This window comes from Manis pentadactyla, chromosome 11 (assembly GCF_030020395.1).
Source record: "Manis pentadactyla isolate mManPen7 chromosome 11, mManPen7.hap1, whole genome shotgun sequence".
Taxonomy (NCBI): domain Eukaryota; kingdom Metazoa; phylum Chordata; class Mammalia; order Pholidota; family Manidae; genus Manis; species Manis pentadactyla.
Window position 1 is genome coordinate 28,011,415 of NC_080029.1, and position 22,046 is coordinate 28,033,460.

General features: G+C 39.1%; 1 protein-coding gene across 1 annotated transcript in view; it reads left to right on the forward strand.

Moving 5' to 3' along the window:
- The window catches only part of ENTPD5 (ectonucleoside triphosphate diphosphohydrolase 5 (inactive)), a 31,553-nt gene that overhangs the window by 4,491 nt on the left and 5,016 nt on the right, over positions 1–22,046 (forward strand). The window contains exons 2-14 of the mRNA XM_036913230.2: positions 8,601–8,677; positions 10,141–10,476; positions 11,125–11,204; positions 12,660–12,803; positions 15,674–15,749; positions 16,029–16,064; positions 16,394–16,482; positions 16,780–16,859; positions 17,470–17,531; positions 18,534–18,635; positions 19,272–19,412; positions 20,140–20,196; positions 20,887–21,002. Coding sequence (XP_036769125.2) covers positions 10,260–10,476; positions 11,125–11,204; positions 12,660–12,803; positions 15,674–15,749; positions 16,029–16,064; positions 16,394–16,482; positions 16,780–16,859; positions 17,470–17,531; positions 18,534–18,635; positions 19,272–19,412; positions 20,140–20,196; positions 20,887–21,002 — 1,200 coding nt within the window. The 5' untranslated portion in view covers positions 8,601–8,677; positions 10,141–10,259. The remainder of the gene's footprint in view (positions 1–8,600; positions 8,678–10,140; positions 10,477–11,124; positions 11,205–12,659; positions 12,804–15,673; positions 15,750–16,028; positions 16,065–16,393; positions 16,483–16,779; positions 16,860–17,469; positions 17,532–18,533; positions 18,636–19,271; positions 19,413–20,139; positions 20,197–20,886; positions 21,003–22,046) is intronic.

The window sequence follows — 22,046 nt, forward strand, 5'->3', positions numbered from 1 at the left end:
GATGACGGCAGCTTATTGAAGGAGTAAGGCACGTGACAGTACTGATCAGTGATTATAGGTGGCATGATGTTTAAGGAAAACTAGCCCAAAAAGCATAGCAATCTGGGACCCTTTGGTGGCAGAAAAGTGAACAGTCCTATGGACCTGGAGGCATCCCAGGTTTACAGAAAAATATAACTATAACTGGTGGGTCATAATCATGACACTGAACTATAAATAAAATATGTCACTTTAGAAACATTTTTACCAAACACTGTTAAAATGTTTGAGTATTTAGAAGGAAAGCACCTAAAAGATCTATTTGAGGAAATGTACTTACGTGCAACCTCTATTCCTTGCCTTATATATGAGGTATCATTGTAATATTTCAGTCTTTCTAATGTTTTTCATTTTGATTTAACATGTTTGAAGTAGTAGCTATTTTTCAGTGGATAACAAGGAAGGGAAAGTATGTTTTTACTTCTCTTCCCACAAACAAATGACAGTGACAAATGACACCAATCATTGCAAATACTCTTCTGCAAGTAAGTGCCTCCCACATGGATATGGGTTTAGAGGCAGAAGAGGTTTTATTACAGCTTCTTGGCAATACCCTAATAAAAGCTGATTTTTTAATAAACCTTTTTTATGTTGTTGATATTTGAAAAATGTTTGTTATAAAATTTTTCAATGATTTTCGAATTTGTGCCAGTTGTCAGTTTTCCCTTTCTACCAAATATCTTTCTAGTACCTAACTATTAATGTTACCATTCTGTATTAGAAATTTTTTTCTGTATGTAGCATGAAGAAAATTGCTGTTAATATAAACATTTTCATGCTATATCTTTCTTGATTTAGTATTTCATTTCACTTTTTTATTCAGTTATTAACTTATGTCTATAATCAACAAATTTTATTTTTTATTACTTCTCTTACTATAATCTCCTTTACTTACTTCCTACTCTTTTCTAAATATATCTTTTATTTCAAGTATTTAAATTAATTTTCACTTTAGGAATAAGCAGGGCATTGTATGAGTTGTAGTTTTTCTGACTTTAATGCTTTTCCCTGAGTAAAATATTGGGTCTCTAACAGAAAAAATGGAAAGCTTCAAGTGGTGGGATATATTTTCAGGAAGTTAAAAATCTATATTGTTTTTAATTTTTTAGAGTTAATATCAATTGGAATAACATATAGTTCTTAAAATAAGTGCATAAGCTGTGTTAGAAACTAAACTAAAAAAAAAAAAGCTGAAGACAAAATAATTATGCAAATACTGGTTATAACTTGGAGTAGCCAGCCTCCAAGATGGCCCCAAGTGATCCTTGCCTCCTGTTATTCATGCCCTTGTGTAGTCCCCTCATACATTTATCAGGGTTGGTCTGTATGACCATTGGAATACTGGAGAAGTGATAATGTATGATGTCAGGGCTAAGTCATAAAAAACATTGCTGCTTCTACCTTGCTTTCTCTTGGATTACCTACTCTGGAGGAAGCCAGCCACCATGTTGTGAAGACATTCAAGGTCCTATGGAGAGGCCACGTGGGAAGCAACTGAGGCTTCCAGCAACCAGCGTCAGCTTGCCAGCCTTTGAGTGAGCCATCTTGGAGGTTGGTTCTCAGCCTCAGTCAAGTCTTCAGATGACTGCTGCAGCCCCCACCTGTATTTTGTACAGTATCACCAGAGACCCTGAGCCAGAACTATCCCGTTAAACCACTCCCAAATTCCTGACCTACAGAAACTGAGATAATAAATGTTTATTGTTGTTTTAAGCATCTAAGTTTTGGGGTTATTTGTTGTCCAGCAATAGATAACTAATGCATAGTATCCTAAAATATTTTTTTATTTGATAAATATAGTAAGAGAATTTGGGAAATATAAACAATGTTTAGTATTCTTTTTTTTTTTGGAAAATTACTTAGTTTATCATTATTTTAGCAATTTGAAGGTATTTCTTTAAAAATTTCAATTTAGATATAAAACTAATAGATTCAGAAAATAAAGTTATATTTTCTCCTAAAATTAACTAGATTAGGTACCCATTAATCAATTACATCCTCTCTTTAAAATCTGTTTATTTATGAAATTATATTTCCCCCTTTTTATGTCACTTTGTAATTTATTCCTGTTGTCAATTTCCATTGAATACCTTCTTGGACACTCTTCCAGGTACTTGGCCTACATCAGTAAGCAAAAAGATTCCTACTCTTAAGGAGCTTCTGTTCTATCAGAGGAACACAGACAATAAACATAGTAAATAAGTTATCTAGCATATTGGAATGTGATAAGTGGTACTGAAAAAAGAAAAAAATAGATAAGAGTAAGGGGGTTTGAGAAAGCAGGCAGAGGTAAGGGGCACATGAGGGAGGGAGGCTATAATAAAGATAGGCATTGATAAGAAAGTGGCATTTGAACAACAATTTGAAGGAGTTGCATGAATTTTGCAAGTTGATGTATGGGAAAATATTTTTCTGGATGGGGACAGCTCGAGCAGAGTCCCTTAGGCAGGAGCATATATGACATACAAGCACAAAGGTCAGTGTGGGCGAGCGAGTAAGGTAAAAACTATTAGATGAGGTCAAAGAGGTAACAGGGAGGGAGGCAAAGCAGGTGGATCTGTGAAGGCTGTTTGGAGGACCTTCCTATTCTGAGGGAAATGGGAAGCCACTGCTGGAATAGAGGAGAGAGAGGCTCTAGCTTATATTTTACAAGATGACTGGTTGCTTGTTACAAATAGGCTAGAGGAGTGAGGGTAAAAAGCAGAGGTCTGTTAGGACAGTATGAGAGTAAATTACATGAGAAATGATGGTCGCTTGGGCCAAGGTGGTAGCAATGTAATGTTCAGAATGATCAATTCTGGAAATATAATGAAGCTAGAACAAGCAAGAAAAAAGCAAACTTTTAGTCATGTATAAGAAGGAGATCAAACTACTATAAGACTTTCACATCCTGATGCCATTCTAACTTTCCAGTTCATCTCTGACCATTCTCTGCTTTACACTCTCCTCCCCTCCCCCATATCCATCCTTTCCAGAGCCATACAGGATGTACCTTTCCTGGGAAACCTAGTGGTTAGAACTGTGGGCTCTGGAATTAGACCATCTGGGTTTGGTCTTTGGCTCTTTTCACTTCCTGTGTGGTCTTAAGTTCGCTCCTTAAGCCTCAGTTCTCTCATTTATAGAGTGGGGATGTTAATAATAGAACCTACTTCACAGAAATGGTATTTTGAGATTAAATGAAGTAATACATGTAAAATACTTAACATGGAGCTTGGGAAGTATTAAGGTCTCAATAAAAGCTGCTATTATTACCTGAGATTGTGTTCTTTGGCCAGTCTTCCCTCTGTTAAACGCTAACCCTCTCTTCTAAACCCCCTCTTCTGTACCCTCCCACTGTAGTCTTTTTGCTTTGTTTCTCAAATACATATGACAAACATTTTTGAGGAAATTTAAAAATGAAATCAAACTATCCATAATTTACCTACTGTTTTCATCTTTTTATAGTCCCTCTGGTCTTTGTCCATGTCTCTATTATTTAGGTAGTTACTTTTATTCATTTTTCATGATTAATTCAGATGTCTGCTCATGATGCCTTTCCTAATTCTCTGGGTAAAGTTAGTCCTTCAGGGTTTTGGGCCCCTTTGCATTTTATGATTAACTTAAAAAGGTGTGGTTACTTGTATAACTGTCACCTCTGCCAGACTCAGCATCTTGAATAAAAAGTTCTGTCTATTCATTCACCTTTAATTCTGTAGCACCTAGTACTTAGCATCAATGAACATTTGTAGAATTGGGCAATTGAGTGGCATCTACAAAGGCTCCCCACTCCAATCTTTACATGTAATTGCCAGATTATATTTGTGACACTTCCTTGCTCAAAATCTTCAGTGGCTTCCCATTGCCTGCAGAGTCTAAACTTTAGCTGAGTATTTGGTGTGCTTTACTGTCTGACCTCAATTTGCTTTGCCAACTTTATTTCCTATTGCTACTAAGAGTGATTTGTTCACTGTTCCCCAGGAGGCCCCATCACGTTTCTATACCCCTGTCTTGATTCATATTGTTTCTTTTTCCTGAAAAGCATTCCTGTCCTGTCCTAATTCCCCTCCTTAGGACCCTCCTTAAGTGCCTCCTCCTTCACAAAGCCTTCTCTGATCACTCCAGCTGGAAGTAATCTCTCCTTGCTTTAAAGTCTCAGAATATGGTAATTGTGCTATTTGTCACATTTTAACTTTGCAGAGGTATTTAATGGATAGGTATTTTTTCCTGTTTAGTCTCTTAAAGGGCAAGTCTAAGATGATTCATCTTTGCCTGCTGTACTTGTATGTAACAGTAGGCAATGATAATTTCTGGAATGGCTAGAGGAATTAATTAATATCTGAATAAATAGTCTTTCTGGAATAGCACTCCTATCCATGGGCTGGTTTGGAGGAGAATGGGGAGTTGGGGATGTGATAAATAGCCATAGTAAGACCCTGGGAAAGGGGGTACTCCCCTAACATTCCTGTCTGCAGATATCATTAGCCCACTGTACCAAGTTCATTCATGATATATTTACTGCTGTCTAACATGTTTCCAGCTCAGTACTTGGTTTTAGAATACATAAGATTCCATGTACCCTTACTCTAGATTCCCTTCAGATATCAAGGTGTTCCAGGGCTCTGGCCCTTGGTAGTGGGTATATAGGTCCCAAGTTATATCCCCAAATGAGGCATTGATCACTGTGTTGAAATATCTTATTAGACCCATCCTGGTTTTGCTTTGCTTGACTAACTTATGCTCTGGATGATTTGACTAATCCATTCCCATAGTTCAACTTCATGTTTAAAAATTCATTCTAGTTACACTTTAAACTAGCTTTGTGTTTAATTTTTAACTTTGTTAAAGCCAACTTTGCTGTGGAACTCAGAATGGGCAGTGGGAGCTTTTATACTTCACTCAGACTTTTTGGTGGACCTATCCCATCCCATTATTTCCACTGTTGAGAAATGCTGTGTCATTTTAGCCAAGTCAATCAATATTGCTATTTGCTTAGGGAGAGAATAGAAAGACATAAATAACTGTCAGGTGTCACCATGGAACTGTATAAGGAAAACAGGTCCACTCTCTGAAATCTTATCCAGTGCCTCCAGAACCATTCTTTCTCACACCTGCATTCTTTATTCTGGTACACCTCTGGATTCTAGCTGCACTGAACTCTTAATACTTAAAGTTTTGAGAATTCTTACGTCACTTGACCAGGTTAATTCCTACTCTGATTCAGGACCCAGCTTAGGCCTCTCATCCCTTAAGAAACTTACCACTCTGCCCACCTCCATCCTTCCCCTTCTAAATGAGTTACTTGCCCCTTATGTCCATTCCTGTAACACCCTGTGCATATTTCTGTCAGAGAACTTACCACAGTACATTATAGCTGTCAGTGTACTTGTCTTTTTCTTCTAGTAAGCTGAAGTTTCCCACAAAGTTGGTTCTATATCTGTTTCTTCTTTTGTATCTAGAAGCTAGCACACTATCTGGTATAGAGTAGACATTCAGTAAATGTTTATTCATTAGTTCAATGCCAGGCTTTCTAATTTCCATCTCAGGGATGCAAGCTATTGAGGAGTGCCATTTAATTTCTCTACTATTTGGCTAATGTAAAAATATGAGTTAGTAGGGAAACTAATTACATAGTTACATATTTTGTCATTGTAAACATAACATTAAATAATGTGAAGACATTAATTAGTAGGTAATTAATCTCCTGTCTAAAAACACAGAATTTAGTTTCTAAGCAACTTTAGCCCTATAAGCAATAATTCTACTAGTTGGCACTTAACTATGATAAAAGTGGATGAACCAGAGAATCATACAACCCCAGAAAAAAAAGGTGCAGAAGGGAAGAGTGAAGGGTAAAGAAGGGAGTGAGTTAGCAAAATGCCAAGAAGTTAGTTGCGAGTTAGCACAAAGGTCAGTGTGGTTCATGAAGCTAGCTTGATTCAGAAGGGCTGAAATAGGAGCAAAGAGCAAAGGCAACCAACAGAGAAAACAAGGATTCACAGGGAACAGGCAGATGTGAGCAGGTAAGCACCGAAATGGGTCCTGTGGCATTGTGGTCTCCCAGGCTCTGGGTGACATGGAAGAAGGGAATCCAGAGTGTGAAGCTCAGGAGAATTTCTACACAGAGATGCACTAAAAGACCTTTGAAGGAGAGGAACATAGTGACAAAACTGGCTAGCACCAAAGTCTCAAAGGAAGAATTGAAGAGGGGGCTTTGTCGGAGGTGAATAGGAGATAGTGAGCAAGAGTTACTGAGAAGACCCAGTATGAAAGGAGTGGGTTTAAGTATGCTGATGTGCTTAAGTAGACTATCGTGATTTAAGTATACTTCCTAGTCTGTAGAAAATTAACTTGAGTACATTATTTTGAGTGGCATATAAAACAAGTAATTGACATGTTTGGAGAAACAGTCCTTCCTTGGAAGATTGGAATTGTAATTTTCTAATGAGTAGGCAATCTTCTTTTGGAAGGAAGTCAACTATTCTACTTCTAATTGAAATAGTTGATATAAAATACATTTCAAGTATACAACATAGTGATTTGACAGTTATATAACTTATGAAATGCTAACCATGGTAAGTGTACCTACCATCTGTCACCATACAAAGTTATTACAATATTGACTATATTCTGTATGCAGTACTTTTCATCCCTGTGACTTATTTTATAACTGGAAGTGTGTACCTCTTCATCCTGTTCATCTATTTCACCCATCCTCTCATACCCATGCCCTATGGCAAGCACTGGTTTGGTCTCTGTATTTCTGAGTCAATTTCTGTTTTGTTTGTTTTATTTTTTTTAATTCAACATATAAATGAAACCATATGCTTTGTATCTTTGACTTACTTCACTAGGCATAATACCCTTTAGATCCATCCATGTTGCAAATGAAAAGAATTCATACTTTTTTAATGGCAGAGTAATAATCCACTTATATTTATACACACCATAGCTTTATCCATCAGTGGACACTTCCGTTGCTTCCGTGTATATTGGCTATGGTAAGTACTGCAGTAAACATAGGAATGCATGTAACTTTTCAAATTACTGGTTTTGTTTTCTTAATTAAATACTTGAAGTGGAATTGCTACTGTATTACTGTCAATTTCTCCCTTTATTCTGCTTACATTTGTTTCATATAGTTAGGTACTCCTATGTTTGATGCATAGATATTTACATGTGTTATAACTGCTTGCTGGATTGATCCCTTTGTTGTTATGTAACGGTCTTTCTCTTGTCTTTTTGTTTTAGTCTTTTGCTTGATATAAGTATTGCTACCTCAGCTTTTTATTTCTTTTTCACTTTATTTGCATGGAGTAACGTTTTCCATCCCTTTACTTTCAGTTTGTGTGTGTCTTTAAGTCTGAAATGAGTCTCTTGAAGACAGAGATTGTTCTTGTTTTTCTATCCATTCCATCACCCTGTCTTTCGATTGGAACATTTAGACCACTTAACATTTAGAGTAATTGTTGACAGGTACATACTTACTGCCATTTTGTTAATTGTTTCTGGTGGTTTTTGTAGTTCTCTGTTACTTTCTTCCTCTCTTCCTCTCTGAGTGATGACTGTCTTTAGCATTATGCTTAGGTGCCTTTCTCTTTATTTTTTGTTTATCTGTGATAGGCTTTTTGTTGGTGGTTACCATGAGGTTCATATATGATCTCCTGAGTATATAGCAATCTATATTAATTTGATAGCCACTTAAATTCAAACACATTCTAACAGCAAGCTGTTATATTGTTAAATGGGTAGGATCCATTGCCTGAGTTACTGGATCACTGTTCATCCCTTCAGAGTTTTTATTCAACACCTATTGTGTGCTAGCACTGTTTCAGCACCAGGAACACATGAGTGAACAAGACAGACAATAAAATTCCTGCCAATGTATAGCTTACATTGTGTGGGTGGAGCAGGGAATATGAGAAAAACACAAAAGTAGTGTTATGGAGAAAAATAAACAGGGAAATGTGGCCAGGTGGGTTGCAATTTTAAATAGAGTGGACAGAAAAGGTCTCACTAAGAAGGTGACATTTAAGTGAAGACCAACAAAGTGAATGAGCAAGCTCTGCAGCCTGGGGTTGTGTAAAACAAAGCCATTCTATATACTCAGAATTGTAAGCTTCTCTATTACCAGTCTTAAAGTAACTTATCTTCAGGAAAAATGAGATTGTAAGTGGTATTAGAAGGCAGGGACTGAGAGCAGAAGGGACATTTTATGTTTGCATCCTTTGCTTTCTCAAAAATCTACTGTTTAGTTTTACACTGAACATCTGGTATGACTCTGCAGTTTTCACTTCATGAAAACGGATACCTAGTGTGCATTTTTTCCCCCTTGAAATCTCTTTTGGAAGAAAAACACATGTTTGCTTAATGGAAATAGAAGCTGGAGATGTTTTTCAGAAACCACAATAATAAAGAAAATATGAGTGAGCCCTGAAGGTGCTGTGGAACCATAGAGAGGGAGGCAGGCTGCACGTGCTTCCTGAGGGAGAAAAGGGACCAAGTGTTGGATATGGTTTGAGCTCTGGACAAGGCAAGGATCTGTTAATACTCAGAGAAGCTGAAAAGATTGTTTTTGTTTTCAGTTATTTTTTTAGACTGATCTGCATGACCAACCTGTTTGCTGTAGAAGAATAATCAGACAAAGGGAGAGGTTTAACATGTGAGTATGAACCTGGCCAGGCAGCTGCCCTGTTTTAGTGGCTGATTTCCTAGGATGAAGTTTCCTTTGAGATTCTAACTTTTCCTTTCTTAGTTAATAGCTCTCATTTTTAACTGCAGGATAGAAATTAGTCGTGAATGGTGTTAAAACTGATAATTCTAACTCCACCATTGTAGTAACTCAGAACAACTCTAGTTATTTTAAATTATTTTAAATTCCAAATGCAATTAACTTCAATTTGTTCTATTTTATGTAATCTGTCACCTGTGGGGAGGGAAGTATTTTGATAAAAGGAACTCTAGGATGCAACAAACCTAAGAACCATTGAGAATCCTCAATATGTATTTCAAAAATGCTGAGTATTCTGTTAGAGATAAGGAGACTGGGAAATGGGAACTTTGGACTTAGATTTTGTTTACACAGTTACTATGATTTTACAAGAAGTCCAGAAATGAAAGTTGTTTCAGAAGACTCAAAACTGTTCTGAGCAAAGTACATAAGGGACAATTAAGGAACCCTTAAATGTTATAGAATAGATACGGCATTCTTTAGTACCAGGAGAAAATACAGACCGGAGCAGAAAAACAGCCTATTCAGGAAACATTTTTCCATGTAACCTTATTCTAGGTTTTCAACATTGTATTTATCCAACCTACCACAATATATGAATCTAGAACAACTAATGCTGAGCATTAGTGCTGAGGTTTTTATTTTTACTAAGGACACATTAAGAAAAGTAGGTAGTAACTTGCTATAAGGGAGGTACTTTGGAATAAGGGAAGAGAAAGGTTGGCAAGAGTGAAGACTGATTTCTGATCCAGATTTTACCGCTGACCTGCTTTATGATTTTCAGCAAGTCATGAAACCTCTCTGTCTTAATTTGCCCATCTGCCCTATGTCCTTAAGGGGATAACATGGCCTAAAACCTGTGAAGGATTTTTTTTAAAAGCATAATGGTCTACTTAACTGTTTTTAAATTAAGTTGATTTATTGCCTTAAAATGTGCTTGTATGTGCATGCCACTGGCAGTATTGTGGTCACAGGTGACAGTCCAGTGGCCTGATTTCTGAAGGCTGTGGACACCTCAGTGATAGGCACTTTCTAACTTCTTTGTAACATTCTAATTTAATTCAGAAATTTAATATATCAAAGAGAGGAAAAAAGAGAAGTTTAGTATATGATCTAAAGACAAACTTGTCAAAATGAAAGAAGAAAATTAGACTTAACAATCGTAGCATAGTGGCAGAGAGCCTTTGAGTATGAAATCCACCTACAATTAAAAGCAGAGCATGGGAAAATATATTTTAAGTTCCAATTTCCTTTTGCAACCAGATACTCTTCAGAAAAGGTGCTAAAAGCCTATATCTCCTTGGTCTACTTGTTGGGCTGGTTATTAGAAATAGAGAAGGAACACCTTGGGAGAAGGGGTGGGATTTCTATAATGGGTGTTTCTTCTTTTACAGGCATAAACAAAAAGGCCAGTTGGTCTAATCTTGTATGTCTTTGTCCTATAAGACACTGCAGGTGTTGTGAGCAGCACTTCTTCAACAAAAGCCTAGACTTACCACATCTTGGGAAGAGAATGGCCAGTGTCTTGGGGGCAGCCTTTTTCATGCTGGTGGTGTCCTGTGTTTGCAGCACTGTCTTCCACAGAGAACAGCAGACTTGGTTTGAGGGTGTCTTCCTGTCTTCCATGTGCCCCGCCAATGTCAGTGCCAGCACTTTGTATGGAATTATGTTTGATGCAGGGAGCACTGGAACTCGAATTCATGTTTACACCTTTGTGCAGAAAATATCAGGTAAGTGCAAGTACCCTCACCAGAGCCTAAATCCACATTTTAGCATCACCACCCAGAAACAAAGGTGCTGAGAGTGTGCAATGGGAATTACAGAATGTTATGGCTACTGAATGTCTTTCTTCAGAGAATACTTTGGAGTATAATTGACATGGTTTAATTCAGTGTGAATTTAAGAGAAATATGGCTTCCTGTAGTCTGAAACCCATGTGTTCAAGAAGTATGGCTGCAATCTGTCTTTCCTTTTCTCTAAAGGTGGTTGATACTGCAGCGTCCAGAATATTGAGAATACTGGGAGTGGTCTTGAGCGAAGGATTATTACTATCCTTGGAGAAGGGGATGAGGGAATCCTGAATATTAACTTTACCTGAATTTCCAACATTCTATTCTCAGGTTACATACAGAGCCTAGAGAAAGGAGTAGGAACTAGGTGTCCACCAGAGAAATGGCAGATTCTCAGGGATTGCCTATTGTCCTCCATCCCCCTACCCAGTACTCCTGCAAGCCATTTCTCAAAGGTGGGATTGCTTCAAATAGCTCAGAAAAATAGCAGATTAATCTAATAGGGCATATAATGTAGAGCCCAATATCAGAAGCAGCCTAACTTTTGGTAATCAGGCATCTCTCTTCTGCTTTGTTCCATGGATATAGGACAGCTTCCAATTCTGGAAGGGGAAATTTTTGAATCTGTGAAGCCAGGACTTTCTGCTTTTGTAGATCAACCTAAGCAGGTGAGTTTCTTGCAGTTATATGTTTAGAGTCTCAGTGCCTTGATAACTATCACACTGCTGCTGTTAAATATCTCATGTTGGTCGCTACTGATATTGAGATCATGTGTGAAATCAGTTTCTCATGCTCAGCTAATCTCCTGAACAACAGGAATTGTACATCCCAGGTTCACCAGGGCTTGGGTAGAGGAGGCTAGAATAGACTGTGGCCATGCAGGGATAAAACCACCTTGTTAAGAGATTGCTCCCTTTGTATTTTCTGTTTAAAATTTTGAGTTAAAGCCATTAACTTTGATTAATGTAGATGCAGAAAACAGACATGAAGTTCTATAGGGTGTGAGGTATAAATACAGCAACTGAGGGAATGTTGACCCAGTGAATGCCATTTGAGAGTGCCCTGATAAAGGACAGAACCATGTCTGTACTCCAGAAAATAGGTAAGAACCCCTGATGACCAAAAAGTCTTTGGTAGTAGAGGACAAATGGAGAGTTTTGTCATGATTGTATTTCATGTTAGAGCACTCACAATATGCTAAACCGAGGGTGTCAGAGGCCACACTGAAATAAAATAGAATAATGTGAAATGTTGAACTTTGGTAGCAAAGGTATAGGTACTATTCAGTGTCACATGTATGATCATTAACCAAAGGAAAACCTGATATTAAAATCTTAAACTTGAAGCACTGAGAGGATGTTTATTAGCTCACTGTTGTGAAATGGCAAATGTGATAGAAAATTAGGAGCTGTTGAAAAGCAACTACATTATCAGAAGCTGATTTGACATTTAGAGAAGATGGTGTTGTAGTTGCTAATAATTACAGTGATTTAGAGGCAGTGTGTTGTCAAATGTTCACTCAGGGGAACAGTGGACTTGAGATAATGGTTTTTAATTTACCATAAATTGAGTATCTACTGTGTACCGTACATGTAGGTGCTGGTGAAGCAAAAATGAACCTGACCTATTCTCTTCTTACGGGGCTTATAAGAAGTATAGCATAATAGCAGCTACAGCTAGCATTTATGTGGCAAGCACACACAGTCTTCCTCATCTAATGCACATAACAGTTTTGTGGTGGTGTGAGGTGTATCTCCCTTCTCAGAGTTGAGGAAGCCCCTGTGTCAGGCCACAGGGCTAGCAAGCAAGTCTTCTAACTCTAGATCCTATGTTTTCTTTGCTATACTTTACTTGCTGGCCAGAGATTGATTTATGAAACACAAAATAACAATCAATAAAAATGACCACACTATATAATAATTCTTTTTATAGTGACTTAACCAAAATTAAATGGATTCTCCTTCAAAGAAGGCCACCTCTCTAGGTTTCTGCTCCTGTAGGGCAGAGAGGGGTTGGAGCCCTCTGCGGCCTCACTCCTGTAACTCTCCCCAAATATGTTGAGAGATTAGAGAGGTGCCACCAGGTGGAGTGGTCACTGGATGAGTGGGTCATCTCTTTTGAAGGGTGCTGAGACTGTTCAAGGACTCTTAGAAGTGGCCAAAGACTCAATCCCCCAAAGTCACTGGAAAAGGACCCCAGTAGTCCTGAAGGCAACAGCAGGACTGCGCTTACTGCCAGAACAGAAAGCTCAGGCTCTGCTCCTTGAGGTAACCCTTGAAATTTTTTGCACATTGGATGATTCTTTTTCCCTATATGAATGTTTTCTTTATGGATTTTTAGCCCTTTGAGTTATGACTGCCACCTTTAGTGTTCCATCTTTGCTGAAACATCATGGTAAGTTGGGGCTCTTGTAGCTAGTTATTTATATTTTTAAATGTTACTCTTGAATTTATAGAGCTTTCCTGAAAAAATTTAAAGTATTTCTAGTCTATGATATTCTTAATTTGCCTAACTTATTAAAGCAAAATCATGGAAATTATTTTTAATCAACTTTATTGAGGTATAACTTATATAAAATAAAACGTGTACATTTTAAGTGTACAATTAAATGAGTTTTGAAATTAAAACTCAACCTTACCCATTCCCAACTTCCTCACCCTCACCCTCACTCACACAGAACCATAACCCTAAACCTAACTCTAACGCTAACCCTCAGCCTAAACCCAAATCCTAACTCAACAACACCATAACTTCCTCTTAAACCTACACCTACACCTAACACTAACCCTAACCTTACCCATTCCCCCACTTCCTCACTGTCACCCTCACCCTCACTCACATGGTACCATAACCCTAAACCTAACTTTAATGCTAACCCTCAGCCTAAACCCAAATCCTAACCCTAATCTACACCGTATCATCAACCTAAACCTAATCCTACACCTAACCCTAACCTTACACATACCATCACTTCCTCACCCTCACTCTTCACCCACACCTCACCCTAATCCTAACATTAAACCCGAGCCCTAAATCTAACCATAATCCTATTTTCACCCTACACTGAAACCTAAACCTAACCCCAACCCTAATCCTGGCCCCTAACCCTAACCCATCACCCTCATCTTCACCCACACCCAACCATAAGCCTAAACCTAAACCTAAAGCTAACCCTAACATTAACCCTGAAATCGAATTCTTAACTGGAACCCTATCCAGATGCTACACTGAATCCTAAACTTAATCTTAATCCTAAACCTGGCCACTCCCCCTAACCCCTAATCCTCACCCAATTAAATGAGGTAGAAGCTTCTCTGACCCTTTGCAGTTTCCCCCTCCTCTGAAAGCAGGTAACCACTGATCTGTTTTCTGTCATTGTAGATTAGTATTGCTTATTCTTACATTTCATATAAATGGTATTACACAGTTTCTGTTCTCTTTTTGTGTCTCTGACTTTTTTATAGTTTTTGAGAAGAATCATGGAATTTTAAGTGTGAAAGATTTTTAAAGATCATCTATTTCAACTTTCTTATTCATGTAAAAAATTTAAATACAGAAGTTTTTAAACTCAACATTTTTAACTTTACTGTAAAGTTTTGTAAAACTTTTGGCAAAAAACATGTAAACTAATAAGATTTAATTACATATTGTAAAGAATATTTATGAGCAGAATCCCATTATAACAAAAATCACAGCAAAAAAGGATTCTATGTTACAAGCGTGCTAATTCCATTCTCCAAATCCATTTTCCTTTGAGTGTTGACACAGAGGACCAAAGTCCCTTGTCTAAGGACAAGCTGCCTAGCATGTCTGCATGAGAATCTGAGTCCCAATTCCTCATCCATATATTCATTCTTTATTTAGCATGAGTGCTTACTATGTACTGGGCACTCATGAAGTCACGGGATGTACACAGCAGGGAACAAAAGACAGTCAGTTGCTGCCCTTGTGGAGCTTACATTCCAGTTGCAAGGAGACAGATAATAAACAACTAAACAAGCCAATACATAGTCCATTAGGCACTCAGATGCTGTGGGACTAAGGCAGATAGAGGAAGGCAGCTGAGGAGCAGTGATGGTGGTGTGGGGGATGGTGGTATAGGAAAGTCTCAGGAGAGACCTCATCGGTAAGAATGAATTTGGTCAGAGGCCTGAGGGGAACGAAGAGGCAGTCCGTATAAGACATTTGTAGGAAGAATACTCCAGCCTAAGGAAAGAGCAGGTACAGTGGCCTAAAGCAGGAATGTGCCTGTTACATTGAAGGAACAGCATCTAGATCAGCATGGCTGGAGGGGGAGTCAAAGATGAGGGCAAAGAAGTATGAGGGGTTTACAATGTAGGGCCTCAAAGGCAAGTTTAAGGACTTATGCTTATAAGGAAGTCACTGGAGGGTTTTGAACTAAAGAGAAACATGATCTGACATCTGTTTTAAAAGCACCACTCCGGCTACTGTGTTGAGAATAAACTGTAAGCAAGGGATAGGAATGGAGAGGGCAAGAAAAGAAACTGTCTTTAAATCTGTTTGCTTATCTATCTTCTCCTTAAAAGCTTGTTTATAGAGGACTTAACTGGCTTTTCCTGGTTGAAATGGAGTGCAGAAGTCACCCCATGAAGTGTTTCCATTCCATCAGGAAGGGGAATAGCCAGCAGACTAGAGTTCACCCTATTCTTATTTGGAAAATCTTTCCCCCCACATTGTTATATAAAAAAAAGGCATAACACCCATGTCAGTGACCTATATTTATGGACAGTCAAGAGCATTTGTGTAAGATCTTCATTCCCATCTCCTAAAATAGGATAAATAAATCTAGATCTGGAGTTTCTCTTGACTCTTGAGGCCCAAGCCATGTGCCAGGTCTGACAAGGGCTGACAGCAGAGGACCTCAGCCTGTGGACATGAGCCCCTTTGCCAGAAAGGGCAGAGACCTACAGAATTTGATGGGAGAACATCAGAAACTTTTCTGTAGCCTCTGGAGCCACCCAGGCCCAACTTCAAGTTTATCTGCTTAGCTAAGAAATAAAGTGGAAAGGGTTTCTTCTGGTTTCCAGTGTGTCCGGACAGAATTAATAAGGTATTTTTGAAAGAATTACAGGATCCTGACTTGAGGTGATTTGAGGTTTTTTCCCTTTTTCTGTAGGTAGGAGAGATTTTCAAGAAGTCACCTTTCCTGGTACCAAACAACAGTGTGAGCATCATGGACGGATCCTATGAAGGTGGGAGAGGTGTTGATAAATGTTCTAGGAGGAGAAGACCAGGGTTAATACAAGATTTGATTAAAGGAACTAGGAACAGGGATGGGGTTGCTGAAGAAAACTCAACTAAGTAAGGAGAAACAGGGAAGGAAGGAGGAATGGAATAGCAGGAAATGAAAGGATGGGGAGAAGGAAAGTGTGTGCTTTAGACATGAAACTCAGAAAAAGAACAAAGATTGGGCCAGGGAAGAGGGGAAAAAATGCCCTGGGATGTAATCATTATCTTTCTCTCTCTTTTAGGCATATTAGCTTGGGTTACTGTGAATTTTCTGACAGGTAATAAATTCTCAGGTTTGTTTTAAGACCTTAACTGGGTTTCAGAGAGCAAAAAATCCCTTTCATTTTTTTCCTGTCTTGTTCATTTTTTTTTTTAAGGCAGTTGGGTGGGGAGACATGAAGTTAATGTTTATAACCTTCCTTCAAGACCTCAGCTACAGCAGGAATCTTTGTAGGTTAGCATTTGCCTGCAGCCTTTGGGGCCAAGGAGCAGTGGAATGTTGATGGCATATTCTTCCAGTGTATGACAAGAGCAGGAGAGAAATTGCAGACAGAAGAGTGTTGGGCTGTCCAGGAATCAGATGTTCAGAGCTGGCTCTCATTCACAGGTCAGCTGCATGGCCACAGCCAGGAGACTGTGGGAATCCTGGACCTGGGGGGGGCCTCCACCCAAGTCACATTCTTGCCCCGGTTTGAGGTGAGTCATTTAGCAGCCCACTTGGCAAGCATATCATGGTACCGAGAAAGTGGAGCCCCATTTTCACATAGCAGCTCTGCCACGAACAGGCTGAGTAGAGGAAGTTAATGATGGGATGAACATTCCCTTCCCCCCTCACTGTTGACAGTCCCTGTGATTTTTTTCAGACCTTGTGAGATGAACAGTTTAATCATCCTCCATCTCTGATTTTTTCAGGGGAGGAACAGGGGTGATGGTGATAATATCTTCAGATAATTGCAGATCCTGAATAGTCTTTTTGCTTTTTCTGATTTGCAGAAAACCCTGGAACAAACCCCTAGGGGCTACCTCACCTCCTTTGAGATGTTTAACAGCACTTACAAGCTCTATACACATAGGTGAGGAGGGGCACAGGGAGGAATATGTCACATTGTATGATACTCCTAATTTTTCAAAGCATTTTCACATCTATTATTCATCTGACCAGCCTTACAAAGTCTTTGCCAATCCTGTATTATTTGCCTGAAGGCCTAATAGTGAAACCCAAGCCACTTACCAAAGCCCTAGGGCCCGAGAGGTTTCTCCATTCTTGGCCTCAGAAGTATATAACTTAAAGAGTCAAGTTTTCTTGGAGAAGGTTCAGCCAAAATTTTGTGCCTACTCCTTTGAGCTAGCCTTCAGATCATTCAAAATCTGGCACTGGATTTGATTGTAGCAGGGCTGGGAGCTAAGATAATGAGAGCTTTTCTGGATATGATTCCCAAGATGGGACTCTAGAAAGTGTCACTGTCTTTGGCCTTTAAGTCATAGTGTGTAAAGTTCGTACTGCATGATGTTGATCTAATCTGTGTGGAAATTAGTGCTTCTTGTCCACACAAGATGAATAGATCACAGAGAACAAAGTTTTCCTCCCTCCAGGAGAGAGAAACCATGTTACTTTGGAAAGAGGTAGTTTAGGATGGAGAACTTCAGGACCAGCATGAAATTAGTCAATCCTGTATTTTACAGTTACTTGGGATTTGGATTGAAAGCTGCAAGACTAGCAACCCTGGGAGCCCTGGAAACAGAAGGTTCGTCTGGGTACCTGTGCTGGGTGGGGTATGGTGAGAGTGACACCGACACTCAGCTTGCTTTTTCCCTTCCTTGGCAGTGATTCTGTGGAGGACAGGGTTATGCCAAATTAGGAAGCATATGTTGTATAATGGATGTGATAACAAATTCCTTTGCTACTTTGTGAGTTCAGATTATTTTGGTGTACATACTTTTAGCCATTTTTAGAATGAAGTCTGTTGATACAGGAGGAATAGCCTGTGGCCAGGAGGCCGAAATGTCTGCAGAAATTCAAGGCTCAGAGAGTGAATTTGGAGGAGCTTGCTCAAACTCTTAGTTCTGCCTGGAATGTGCAGGAAGCAGCATCAGTTCACGTGCAAGATGGAGTAACTGAGCCACTTGCTGCTTCTCTTCAGAGGTGGTAGAAGGGTTATAGGAGCTCAGCTTTTGGGATCAAGCAGAACTGTGGTCAGTCCCATTTTGTGATTCTGTGCCCCTTTCCTCCCCTTAAATGAACATTTGCATTTAATGCACTTTGTATGGTACCTGGCTCCCAGGAAGCTAGTATTGTGATCATGACTGTATAGCATTTCAGAGTTCACAAAGCATCTTCAAGTGTATTTCATTTAAGCCTCACAACAACCAATGAGGAAAGCAGGACAGTATTTTTCCCTTTTTTAGGAAGGAGGGAAATCATTTCATTTTAGGTTTTGGATTTTGAGATGTGATGAAAGCCATGGATCCTTCCGCTAAATGCAGATATGCACAAAAGTTTGCCTATAGTTTCAGAGGGTGTGCCAGCCCCACAAAGCCCGTCTGTGAACCCTGAGTTAACATTTCTGTTGTAGTCTGCAATCATGGAACTAATATCATGTGTTTTTAAGGTCCAGACAATGGTAATTTCTTTCAGGCTTACTGGCTTCTTCCTTGCCTTCCCCTCCCACCCTCCCTCTCTCCCAGTCTCTCTGTCACTCACTTACTCATGTCCTTGCCTCTTACTTTGTGGTCTGGTTTTCTTTCAGGTATTGAGGGACACACTTTCCGAAGTGCCTGTCTACCGAGGTGGTTGGAAGCAGAATGGATCTTTGGGGGCGTGAAGTACCAGTATGGTGGCAATCTAGAAGGCAAATGAATTTTTTTTACTTGGTGAAATCATTTCCAGGAGAAGTCTGTAAAAGTCCCATGGGAAACACTTTCCAGAGCTCAAAAGAAGCTCATCTTATGTGGAGACTCATTCCAAATCCATCTTGGTATGCCTCCGAAGAACAATGTGAAGTGACAGCAAACAAGGCAGCTTTTATTCCCTGGCCTGCTGTTTCAGGTTCAATTAATGTTTAGTTATTTAAGTTATAATAAAACTTAAAATTGAGATGATAGGAAGAATACTTCATCTTAGGTATTATAAAAGCATAGACTTAAAATTAGGAAAAAAACTTGATTTTCTCAGTGGAGAAAGCAGGTGAGTCTTCTGGATACTTTTCATAAATATGAAACATAATGCTCAGCAGCAGCTCAAGGTCGGCTGTGACTCTTTTTGGTGAACACAGTTTAGGGAGGAGAGCTGCTACAGAGAAGCAAGTACCTTTCTTCCAGAGCAGTGAGGCAGCGGAGGTGTGCTGATGTATGTTTGGGAGCCCTGTGTCCTGAGCCTCAGCCTTTTGCTTTCCTTGGTCATCCTGCTGTTTCTTTGTAGGCTCCAGATCTTGCCTCAGAGAGCTATCCTGTTCCTCACCTTGTCCCTGTGTACCTTTCCCTGGCAGGAGAGATGGGCTTTGAGCCCTGCTACACTGAAGTACAGAAGGTGGTCCAAGGAAAACTTCACCAGCCAGATGAGGTCCAGAGAAGCTCCTTCTATGCTTTCTCTTACTATTATGATAGAGCTGTTGACACAGATATGATTGGTAAGTTTGCTCCAGGTATCAGTCCAGGGAGGAAACTGGGCCATGCCGTGGTGGGGAAGGGATAGGGAGAAAAGAGCATTGAAATGTTGTCAGGGGTGATCAACCCTCCTTTTCTCCATGACTGGCTGTTGAGTGACACTTGTTACTCAAATGGAAGGGAGAATTAGATTTGGAATCTTTTGGAGCTAGAAGATGTCCTAAAGAAATACATACGAAGTTTTTAAAAAGTATACATTTATTGAGGTATAATTAACATAAAGTGCACATATTTAAACTGTACAATTTGCTAAGTTTTGACATATGTATATACCCATTAAACCATCACCAAATTCAAGATAGTGAACATATCATTACTCCAAAAATTTTCTTCCTCCTCCTTTATAACTTTTTTTTCCTTATCATAATAGTGATGCTTCTGGCTATAAAACAGTAATATGTAGCTGTGAGGATATAGTATGTGATCTGTCATGGCCTGAGATATGAGTCAATTTCCTATTTTCTAATGTTTTTTTTAATGACTGAATTTTTTTAATTGTGCTTAAATATACATAATTATAAATAATATTAACTGCATAGACTATATTATATGGATATGTCATGTTTGTTTATCCCTTTCTCTAATGTTGGAAATATTATTTCTAGTATCTCATTATTATAAATATCACTAGGATGAAATTCCTTATGTTTTCTTAAAGGCTTTTTGACATCAGCTATTGTTCTATTTCAGATTATGAAAAGGGGGGTGTTTTAAAAGTTGAAGATTTTGAAAGAAAAGCCAGGGAAGGTAAGTGTCAGTAGAAGCCCTTGAAGACAAGCCTGTGAGGCTGTGCTTGCCAATTCCAGTGACCTTAAAGTGACCTGAAGCACCACAGTCAGCCTCTCAGAAGGCTGGTTTCCTGTCTTTGCCAGGATTTAAAAGCATTAAGTTAAGTGACATAGAAAAATAAGAGAATACAATAAGCTTTGGGGAAATAATGAGAACCTTTCTTCTTTCTGTATTTCTTCCCTTTAAAAAAAATTGAAATAGTAGTGTCAGTGAAACATAGAGCACCAAAATACATGGGAAATAATCACAGAGCTTCCTTGAGAGAGTCCATTGAAAAAAAAAAAGATCTTATCCAGTGGCCCCAAAGTAGGGCTAACTGGCATGTCCCTATCTTCTGGGCCTCAGCATTAGTAATATATAAGGGACTCATTTTGAATTAAGCCCCAACAATAGGTCATAGAAATCTAGCAAATAAATTAGGGCCTGTGCACATTTGAGTAGATGAACTATGACATCAGAAACAGGCAGTTCTTATGACACTGCAGTCTTGCAGAGGCTGTTGGTGCACAGTCTGGTCTCTAAGACACCCAGGCATCAACCAAATCAAGAATTCTACTTGACTTATTGTAAGTCTGTATTTCAAGTAAATACTACACCTCTCAGTTGGCTGCACATTTTAATTCTACTCTATACTCTTTTTCCCTTCAGTGTGTGATAACTTGGAAAAATTCTCCTCAGGCAGTCCTTTCCTGTGCATGGATCTCAGTTACATCACAGCCTTGTTGAAGGACGGCTTTGGTTTTGCAGACAGTACTGTCTTACAGGTAAAGGAGAGGGCCCTGGAACCTCCTAACAGTCTCCTTATTTGGGATGGGAAGAGTTAAGAACTTGTGTAATAATCAGAGTGGCTACTGATGGAATTATGAGGTACTTTTATTAGGGCTGTGGACAAGGGATTGTACAAGGCACCAAGAATGTGGGGAATTACTGTGATGCAATGGCAGCTTCTAAGTATATTACCAGGCAAGCTACTCCAGAGATCACAGAGCAGAAAGGCTTGGAGCTGAAACTAAGATGCCAAGTCACATGGTTTATTAAATCAACTTCAAAATACAGAGCAAGAAGAAGGAAACAAGGTGAATACACAGGATAGAATACTCAAGAGCTTGCACTGACACTTACCTTCCCTGGCTTTTCTTTCAAAATCTTCCAACAGGTTGGGAGTGCCACATTTCCTGAATCCTGGGTTCATATGTTGCCTCTCTCTCTGCTGCTGATAGTGTGGTTACAAGTACTAGAGCTGAAGGTTGTGATCAAGGGGGCACAAGACAGAAGGTGTCTGGACCACCACACAAATTTCCTCTATTTGGGGAGGCCCAGGGCTGGTAGCATTAAGCTCACTTATTGGACCATTTATGGTTTGATTTGCCAGGAGACATGAGGGAACAGAAGGTGTCACCTTGAGTAGCTTATTTAAGATCTCATGATTATTGAATGCCTTGTGAATATGTAGTATGTCATATATATTTTATATGTGCCTTGTATATTTAGTGTCTCATGAGTCTTAGGTCCTTCTTTGCCCTCCTATCTCTGTCCATCGGTTTCAGCACATGAAGGCTCAACTTTACCTGTAGTAACTTATTTATCTATTCTAAGCACTTCTTAATGCGTTTTATCCACCCCATTTATTTTCTTCTATACCATAATTGAGTGATTGTACCTTATGGCTACAAAAATGTTTAAGGTGTAATCTTGTCCTCAACATATAGTCTATTAGAGGGGATATGACAAAAATAGAGGTCTGGCACAGGCAACTCTAAACTGTGGGGTGAGTACTTTGGTATTGAAGCACCCCTACCCATCACCCT